The 10,255-nt window shown below is 37.3% G+C and overlaps 1 protein-coding gene across 1 annotated transcript in view; it reads right to left on the reverse strand.

The window, feature by feature from the left end:
• Positions 1-10,255, reverse strand: part of TXNDC11 (thioredoxin domain containing 11) — an 88,991-nt gene that overhangs the window by 36,826 nt on the left and 41,910 nt on the right. Inside the window, exon 5 of the mRNA XM_006894491.1 lies at positions 8,588-8,681. Coding sequence (XP_006894553.1) covers positions 8,588-8,681 — 94 coding nt within the window. The remainder of the gene's footprint in view (positions 1-8,587; positions 8,682-10,255) is intronic.

A 10,255-nucleotide genomic window follows, 5' to 3' on the forward strand; every position in this document is an offset into this window, starting at 1 on the left:
ATTTTTTTTAATTTTTTTATTTTTTTTAATTTGACTCATTTTTATCACAATTGCAAAAAATTATTTTGAAATATTTTGTTGTTCTTTGTCTGAAAGGCTTAGCTCAATCTCAAAAACTCAAACAAAAAACCTCAACAACTAGAAGCAACACATTCATATGGCATAAAACAGTATAACTAAAAAGATAAAAATACGATAAAACAATTAGAACGTGAAGATGGCACAAATTTGCAAATACATGATTTAAAAGAATTAGCATCTGATCACTGTACTTAAATGTTGACAAATCTACCTATTGTTCACACTAACTCTAGTGGCCTAGTGGTAATAAGTTGTGCTGTAATTCTGAAAGCACGTAGTTCGAGGCCACCAGCTACTCCCATGGGAGAAAGATGGGCAATCTCCCGTGAAATTAACTACCTCTGAAAACCCACTGGAGAGTCAGCTATGGGTCGGTTCTGACTCTATGGTACACAATAACAATAACTGATGACATTTACTGACAACATGGAATGAACTTAATTTTTCTGTTTAATTAACAAATCATCATGATACATAAAATGTCATCATTTAACAGAAAAGTGCTCCAAAAAGAGCCCTTTTCTTTCCTGAATAAAAGAATAAAAGCCTCAGTTCTTTCTACAGTAAAACAAGCATCACCAGACTCTTGTCTAGTGAACTCTACATTGGAATTAGGTGTTCTGTCTCTCAACAAATCAATAACAACAGAATTTTTCCTAAAGGGTATTCCGTAAAAATTCATGCAACGAAAGTCCCTAAGAATTCGCAAAAGTGGTAGGGAGTGAAATTACTATCTTCAATTCAGTCTAGTATATTTTCAAGGTGACATTTAGGGAACATGTGAATTTCAATTAAATTCATTAGAATTCTAATGTCATAAGATAGATGAAAAGAAGCCAGAAGAAAAAAAAGTGGGAAGACCTGAACAAGCAGGGGTTCCATTTACCACAATTGTGGAGTGAGTCCTACATTCTGGTCTTAGGAACCTGAAGGACTGGGCAGAAGGAGTGGTAGGAGGGGTATAAGATGTGGAATGAGATCCAAAAATTAATCTTAAAATCTTGTACTTAAAATCATTCTCACTTGAGAATTTCCCAAGTAAAATACTTTGCTAGTCTTCCTTCAACCTTTTTTGCTATAACTACTGTTACAATTGCCAAAGCAATAAGGCAAAAACTTCAAGGCACAAATAATAAATATTTTCTGACCAAAAAAAGGCTCATCTTCTATTGAAAGAGAGGGACAGTTAACTCTACAGTTAAGAACACCAGGGAGCTCTGGTGGCCTTGTGGCAAGAAGCTGCACTGCAATCCAGAGGTACCTGGGTTCAAATCCACCAGAATCTCTGCTGGAGAAGGAGGGACAATCTCCTCCTGTACCAGTCAGATCCAATTTGATGGTACACACACACAAAAATAAAAAGTAAAAAAAAGTTTAAAATATCTTTTCTAATGCTAACTTGTTCAAACAGTTGAGACTGAGAAACAACAGAAAAGGCATTTCTTTTAAAAAAAAAAGAACACCATGCAGTACAAATAGCTAAAAGCATGGAATGCTACAGGAAAATTGGAGGGTAGGACCAGTATCTGACAGTCAAGTTAACTATGTTGTTGTTGTGCGCTGTCAAGTTGGACTGACCCTTTGGCAGGTTTTCTAAGGCAGTCAATCGCAAGGGAGGAGACTGTCCATTCTTCTTTCGAACTGTAGACTTTATCATGAGCCCTAATGTTGCAGAAGGCAAGTGTAGGAGTCTGCTTCTGTAATGATCACAACCCTGGAAATCCCAGAGGGCAGTTTACATGTCCTAAAGAGTTGCTATGAATTAGAACTGACAATTGTTTTATTCACACAAAAGATATTTTGCACGTGAAATGTGGCTTTATGAAAAAAGTATTTTTTAAAAAACCAAACAAGTGTTTAACTCTGTGTTCATCTTTCTCAATTTTACAAACAAATTGAAAAAAGGAAAAGACAAATTATGAGTTTATAGACCCTGCCATGAACAGACAAGGGGCAACGACCAGACTCCCACATGGCTTTCCCTGCAGACTGCACTACATCCTTTTCCAGGTCGGATGAAAAACAGGACTGAAATGTGTTGCAAATGTTCTTTTTTAAAGACTCACAGACTCATAGTATAACACAGCAATATTTTATATAACAACTTTATAAAGCTAATAACAAAATAATCACAAAATGAAGGAGGGGGGAAAATCAAATGAGCAATGAAAAAAATGCTGATTTTTACTAAATTTTTGTTACATTACAGAGAAAATCCAAAGTTTACCAAGGTCAAATGAGAAAGGTCCAGAGAGTAGACATGGTAGTCTGGGCAAGGTAGGGAAGCAAAAGAGAACTGGTTTCCTTCAGACTTGTGAAATATACACAAAGACTGCTGGTCTACAATTAATCATTCAGTACTTTATAATGATTAAATATTTAAGAGAGATGTGTGAGACCTCTTATAAAAATTTTAAAAGGTTTGAATAAATGAATAATCATGCTGTGATTCTACAAAGGGAAGCGAAATGTTAAGAACTTATTAATTACCTCCACTTCAATTAACACTTTAAATATAATCCCAACCAAAAGCAATCCAAAAGTTTGGATGGATATGAAAGAATATTCCACAAGCAATCCAAAAGTTTGGATGGATATGAAAGAATATTCCACAAAACACAGAAACTAGAAGAAATGGATTCAGAATTTACAAGTTCTTAACAACTTACAAAACAAGAAACAAAATTATATTTACTCAAACCAAAAGACATATCTAGGCTAACAAAGGCAGAAATAAACCCAACTGCATACAGGAATATATTCTGTGATAAAGTAGACATCATCAAGATCAGGAGAAAGGATGCACCATTTTTTGTGAATGGTGCTAATTAGCCAGTAGGTTGGGCGAAAATCAATTATGCCCTATATTTAAGCTTAAGTAAATTTCAAGTAGTAATAAATATTTTTTTAAAATTTAAATGAAGATATAGACTAATTACTGACCAATTTTTAGGAAAAGGTAGGTCAAGAAAAAGAAATAGACTCAACTACATGAAAACTTACAATAACTATTTTGAAAATTCACACATCATCATCATTTTCTACATAGTATAAACATTATTTCACAACTTGGCAGTATGTGCAGTTTAGGAATAGGCGACATTAAGATGTCAAGAGCCATAGTCTTTTGCCAGAATTGTATTTCCAACAGCCTCAATTCATATGCAAAGCAACTTCTTTTAGGCCGAGTATATATTAGTTTAATATGAGGGGGAGGGAAAAAAAAAAGCCTTGGGACAAGATAAATTTTTAAATATAGTTGAATTCTATTCTTAGAAATTCTTATCTGTTACCATTTATACTAACAAATGATATATGATTAAAATAGTAAAATCAATATCTTTTATAAACAATACAAGCCATATAAAAAGGCTGAGAGAGGTAGGGCACTGCCCATCCCACTTAATAAGCCAGCATGCAAAAACTGATAGATTAGCAATGTGATGTTAGCTTAAAAGTTGGGCTTTTTAGCCATTACAGTTAGTCCTCTCTGGTCTCCAGCTACCTTAACTGCAGACATGTGGTCTTGCAAATCATCAACAACTGTGGGACTAGGATAAGAGAAAAAGTACTTCCTACACTGGGCAACAAGACATGAGTGAGATTGGAGTAAGACCCGGGTGAGAGTGAGACTCTGGTGGTGGAGAGAATGTGGCATTACTGTGTGAAAACTGTAACAAGGTTTAAGAAGAAGATCACTGAGATAAAGGCCACAGCTAAAGGCTTTTGCTGTTCTTGCTGGATGCTTGAAGGAAAAGCTGACAAACTTCTGAGGCACTTCTTAAACCTTGTTGGGCGATTTGGATTTGACTGGTGAACTGAATTGTGCCTTGGAACTTGGACTAAAACCAGACTTGTTTTGGTTGTTATCTTTGCCTCCCCCACTCTCCAACTTACTTCCTTAATAAACCCCATTCTCTGTATCATAACTGTGAGTCAGAAATGAAGAACTGAACCTCTTGCTGTTGGTATGGCTTTAGAGGTACCATACGGGTAGGCTATGGGTTCTTTATCTGCTTTCTGTCCTGGTGCAATGAGGGCTGTGCTATTCATACTCCCTCTGGCCCTTTCAGAGAGATGTTCATGGCCCAGTGATCCCATGTCCCATTTTCTGCTCACTTAGACAAGCACTAAGGGTGGGATGAACAAGAAAGACTGGGGAAAAGGAAATGTTGTTGTTGTTGTTGTTATGTGCCGTCGAGTTGCCTGCGACTCATAGCGACCCTATGTACAACAGCCCTAAATTCTGCTCTGTCCTGTGCCAATCGCACTGTCTCCGACACTCCCATCCCAATTATCCCAGTCACTGAATCAGTCCACCTCATAGAGGGCCTTCGTCTCCTGCGCCGTCCCTCCACCCTCCCAAGCATGATGTCCTTCTCCAAGGACTGGTCTCTCCTCACAACATGTCCAAAGTATGTTAGACGGAGCTTCAGAATCCTTGCCTCCAAGGAGCCACCCGGTTTAACCCTTTCCAGGACAAATCTGTTTGTTATCCTAGCAGTCCATGGTATTCTCGATACTCTTCTCCAGCACCACAGCTCAAAGGCATCAATTCTCCTTCTATCCTCCTTGGTCATTGTCCAACTCTCTGATGCACAACAGGTGATTGCGAAGACCATGGCCTGTATCAGATGCACCTTAGTCTCCAAAGAGACACCATTGCTCTTCAGCACTTTGGAGAGGTCCCTAACAGCAGACTTTCCTATTGCAATGCGCCTTTTAATTTCCTGGCTGCTGGTGCCATAGTTAAAATAAAACTAATGAGGAAGCAATTAATGCCATGATGCTAAGGTAGTAGTGAATTTTCCCCATTTTCTTATTAAAACATTGAAAAATATCAACACGAGACAATCTTTTAAGGGAGTAGTAATGCAACATCTTACAATCAAACCCTAAAATTCAAGATGGCAAGGAACAAGTTCTTTTAGTACACCCCACAGTTTCTGCTCAGGATATCTGATGTGTGGAACACTCGAAATATTTGTATAATGATGGACAGCTAGTCTAAAGAAACAAGTGGTGAACTCAGAACATCCTGGCTATTTCTAAGACTTAAAAAAAATCATTAAGGCAATGAGAAGGCATGCACTTTGTTAACATGTGTAGTTTGTTGAACCAGGCCATCTGCTTTCTACCATAATAGCCTAAGCATGTCTTCAGTTAAGCTCTCTATAATCAATGTTAAGTGTGCCAAATGTTTCTCAGACTTCCATTTGTGTACAAAAATTTAAACAATAGTTCTGACCTAAAATTAATATCTTCAAGTGTACCATTAAAAAATGAGGTTTCACATGTTTCTTTTACCACACATCTGCTATTAATGATAAGTGAAACTTCAGGGTAGCAGAAACAGAAAAAGACGACTGTGGGAATTTTTTTTAAAGGCCCAGATGCCCAAGGCAAAATCCTTCATAGTGCACATATTACAGAAAAGCACCATTCCAAATTTGCCCATTCTTCCAAAAATGGTGCATATCAAGCTTATGTGGGAGCTTGCCCACAAAAACAAGATGTAAGAATTAATTAGGATGAATCTCAGCTCTCGCAAACTTATCTATATGCAACAGGATCTTACAAGGCCCAGCAAGAATCTCAAGATAAGAAAAAAAAGAATCCCAAGATAGGGAAGAGATATAGAAAAGTGCATTTTTTTCTAAGTTTTCCCCTAACATTTATTCTGAGAGCTCTTCATTTTGTACTTGCAAGGGATTTTCACCCACTTACTACCTTTCACAGTTTTTTGTTTTGTTTTGAAAAAAGGAAAAAATGAAGTACTATGCTGTATGAAGGAGCTGTGGTGGCCTTGTGGTAAGGAGCTGTGCTGCCAACCTGAAGGCACATGGTTCAAACCCACCAGTTGCTCCTCAGGAGACGATGCAGTCTCTAACTGTGTAATTTATTGGCCCTGATAACCTGCTGGAAGATTAGCTGTGGGGCAGTTCCCATTCTAAAGTACCTAACAATAACAACAACAATCTCCTGCTTGGAAAGGTTTTCCTCAAAAGCACCACAAATTTGGAACCTTCTGAATAAAAACATAATTTAACATGAAATATTTCTTTCTTACTACACAAGAGTGGCATACAATTGAACTAATGAGATAATAAAATATTTTCTCAATATCTTGGAATCTCCTCTTCAGCTCAGGAATCTGAGCACTGTCGTTATTTTAATGAAGGGCTCTAAATGGTCCTTTTATACATAATCCTCATCTGAAGTTTTCTTTGATGGAATTTCTTTACTTTTCCATCAAGAGCTTTGAAAGTCTGCTTCTTGGGCCTTGTTAAGTAGGCTGTATTTTATTTCCAAAGTTCAAATTTCAGATTCCCTAAGCTGTTTTTGTTACTTGACGCTCTGCAGCTCAAAAGTCTTTCAAGTGGACAGAAGACATATTCACATGACAACATGATTCCCTCCGCTAGGTGAAACACTTGAACAAAGTAGGTTCTCCAGGCATTGAAATCTCATGATAATGAATTTATTAAAGTGACTATTCTTAAAACTATTTGGTATATTAATGATACACTGTTAAAAAGATAAAAACAAGACAATCAATCAAAAACAAATAAATTTACTCTAATACGGAATAACAAAAGAATTTGCCTCATAACAAAGATGAGAAGACAAGAAGGGAAAGGTACCCAGGGATAAAAAGGGTAGAATGTTGGGGAGCTCTGGTGACCCAGTGGCAAGAGGCTGCACTGCAATCCCAGGTGCACGTTTCAAATCCACCAGATGCTCTGCCGGGAAAGGAGGGACAATATCTTCCTTTACCAGTCAGATCCGATTTGACGGTACACACACACACACACACACACACACACATATATTTTTTTTTTAAAAAAAGGGTAGAATGTTAAAAAACGGCACAGACTACAGCCAATGTCATAGATTAATTTGTGCACAAATTAATGATTGGAAAACTAATCTGCTAGATAAACTTTCACCCAAAACACAAGAAAATGCTTTGTTTGGTTATAAAAAGGCAAGTATGAAAATGCAAGGAGGGGAAGGGATGCTAGATAAATGGAAACAGAACAAAGAGAATGAAAATAACAAGAATACTGACACCATGAAAAATTGTAACCAATGGAACAACAATGTCTAATATTGTTAAAGCTCAGCCCAATTTGTGGTGTATACTTTCACCTAACACACCAATTAAAAGTAAAATTTTTTTTAAAAAGTCAAGTTTATCAAAAAGAAAAAAAAAGAAGTCATTCAGTATCAGAAAGATGGTTATATACATTTGTTTGGTCTCCTAGGGGAAGATTATATGGCCATGAATTTTACTGCTCATTTAGTAAATGTTAACTGAGCCCCTACTAAGTGCCAGGCATGGGAGAAAGAACTCTAAGCTGAATATGCACCATTCCTACCCTTGGAAAGCTCATCATCTGAAAGAAAATAGGCATTAAATCAATCATTTCTTATCAAATTTATTCCATTTGGAGAGTAGGTCAGTTACTATATTGTTAGAATGATATCTGAGGTGGGCCCTGAACAATGAACAGGAAGGAGTCCAACAAGTGAAAAGCTGGGCCCTCGGAGGTAGGGTGGGAGCGGAGCATTCCAGGCAGAAAGACTAGGACCCATAGGCTCTAGTGGGAGACAGCACTTGGCCAGCTCAAGTCCAATACAGATAGTCCAGAGCATGAAGGCCAATGACAAGGGATGAGGTGGAGTTACAATTATGGAATCTTTTCTACATGCTGCGGTGTACCAAGGAGATTTTAATGCAGAGGAAATGGGAGCTAAGATTTCTATTTTATGACCATAACTCTTACACTAAGTTAAAAGATATAAGAGGGGATATACCAGTAAGATGGCCACTGGTACATCCAGACATGGGGTGATGGAGCCCTGGACTATAGTGGTAACAATGGAGATGGAGACAAGTGAACAGATGAAAATGCATCAAATAGGATCAGAAAGTAGCGACTGACAGAGAAAGAGATGGAACAGTATGAAAAACTGGCGTGAGACAATGCTCAATTTAAGCGGGACCTCAAATACTATATGATTCAACTAAATTTTAAAACACATATTGATTTGAGAAGAGTGAAACTGGCAAGTCTTTACAAGTAATGTCTGTCTTTTAAATACACTCTTACATGACGTTTATAATTCTAAAATTACTCCTCAAAGAAAACTAAGTTTGATCCCACTAACATTATAGAACCACTAAAAACTGTGACCATAACTTATCCTATGGAAAAAATAATGACACAATATGATAAATTTTAAAATAAAAACTGTAAAACTACGGATGGTATGATCAAGTTACATTTCTTAAAAGCTCAGTATTTAAGAGACTCTAAATAATACTTTCTCTTTGCTACTGATGAAACATAAAACAATGTAATTCGTTATTACAAAAATGCACTGAGAAAGGAAGTAGGCAAATCAACTTTTAAAAATACAATCACAATTACAATAGATGCCAAATCATATCACTATAAGTACATTTCTGGCAAAATGTCTCAGTAGAAATCACACTTACCTTTCTTTAATGAATGCAAGGCTGATGTGAAGAAGGTCAAATAACCAGGGGGCTGGGGTGAGCCACTGAATTCAAAGTACCCGAGGACTCCAGGCTGCAGAGCAAGAGCAGAATGAGGTGATTTATTTAATAACCCACAGCAACTGTGTTATCAAAATATTTTTAAGAAAGAAAGACAAAGCTGTACAGTCTGGTATTTTGTTGCAGTTTATTTTTTTAAAAAAGCCTAATGACATGAAAAAGGCTGCACAGTGGACAACAGGGGAAGGGATGGAGTTGAGCAGCATTAGTAAGATGGCACAGTGGTCACACAGGGGCAAGTCAGAGCTGATTCCTCTCTCTCCCGCTACATAGGTTCTTTCCACAATTCTAATCCTCTGATTGGAAACTTTACCACCAATTTCAAGTCAAGCAATGTCAGTAACTTCTTTGTAACATTCTTTTCATTTCTCCAACTGTTTCCTTTCACTCATTCCAAATGTACCACCACACTTAGTCAGCATCAGATTAAATCTGACTGGCTTGGTTTCTTTTCTTTCCCAAACTCAACAATCCACAGTGGCTATCTTCTCACTCAGCAATACCAGTGAGCACTGGGTCTCATCTCTTACGCCTCCACTTTCACAAGCTTATTTCCACTTTTATTTGTTGATTGCCATCGAGTGGAGCATGACTCTGAGTGACCCTATGAACAAAAGACCTGAACCTTGTTCTATAACTCCCGTCATTTCTCTAAGTTCATAGTTTCCAGAGGCATATTGTTTAGGAAGTGAATGCTGTTCCTGCTCCATTTCCTTTCACTTAGATTGGCACACTCTCCTCCTTTCTGTCAAACTAACTACATGTCCCTTATGAAAATTATTCTTTTCTTTACAGATTCTGCAGCATTTATTTTGCCCAGCTTTGTTCTGTAATCATTTTATCTCAAAAAAACAATCTGTGAGATCACAGAGAAAAGAATGTGTCAGAAGACCTAACAAAGATTGCTAGCTGAATGACCTTGGAAGAATTCTTCAGTGTAAAGTGTCTGTGTCCTTACCTGTCAGAAAGGACAACTCCTCGTGGAATTACTGTGAAGAGAAGCCTGCTAAACTGTTTAGTACTCATTGCTGTTGTAGTGTACCAAGTCAGAACCCTCCCATAACTGACCCTCTTGGTGAGTTGTCAGAGGTAGTAAATCACAAAGGAGGAGACTATCTCTTCTCCCAAGGAGTATCTGGTAAATTCGAATAGGGCACCTTTGGGATTGCAGGGCAGTTTCTTATTACCAAGTTACCAGGGCTCTCTGCATGAAGCAAACATAAACAATCCTTTCAGCTCCAATGTTCTTAATCAATAATTGTGGGGCTTATTTGATCAATAACAAATCAAACTGAAATCTGCTGATAAAGTTTAAAATCAGTTTTGTTGTATAAAAGATGAAAATTCTAGTCTGTGGTAGAACATACTATGTTCAAATCCAAAGCATTTACTCATTCTCATAAGACTCAACTTTAAAAGAATCAATTGTCTGGTGGGGAACTGGAAAGACAGGGTAATGGTGGGCATAGCTCAATGGTGATTCATTTTATGAAGCATAATGAATGGAAATGATTGTATGAAACACAATGTGAATGAAGGGTACTGTGAAACATATTGCATACAAACACTTCGTAAGCAAACCAATAT

The sequence above is a fragment of the Elephantulus edwardii genome, unplaced genomic scaffold, assembly GCF_000299155.1.
Source record: "Elephantulus edwardii isolate Elephantulus edwardi_28Jun2011 unplaced genomic scaffold, EleEdw1.0 scaffold00145, whole genome shotgun sequence".
Classification (NCBI taxonomy): Eukaryota; Metazoa; Chordata; class Mammalia; order Macroscelidea; family Macroscelididae; genus Elephantulus; species Elephantulus edwardii.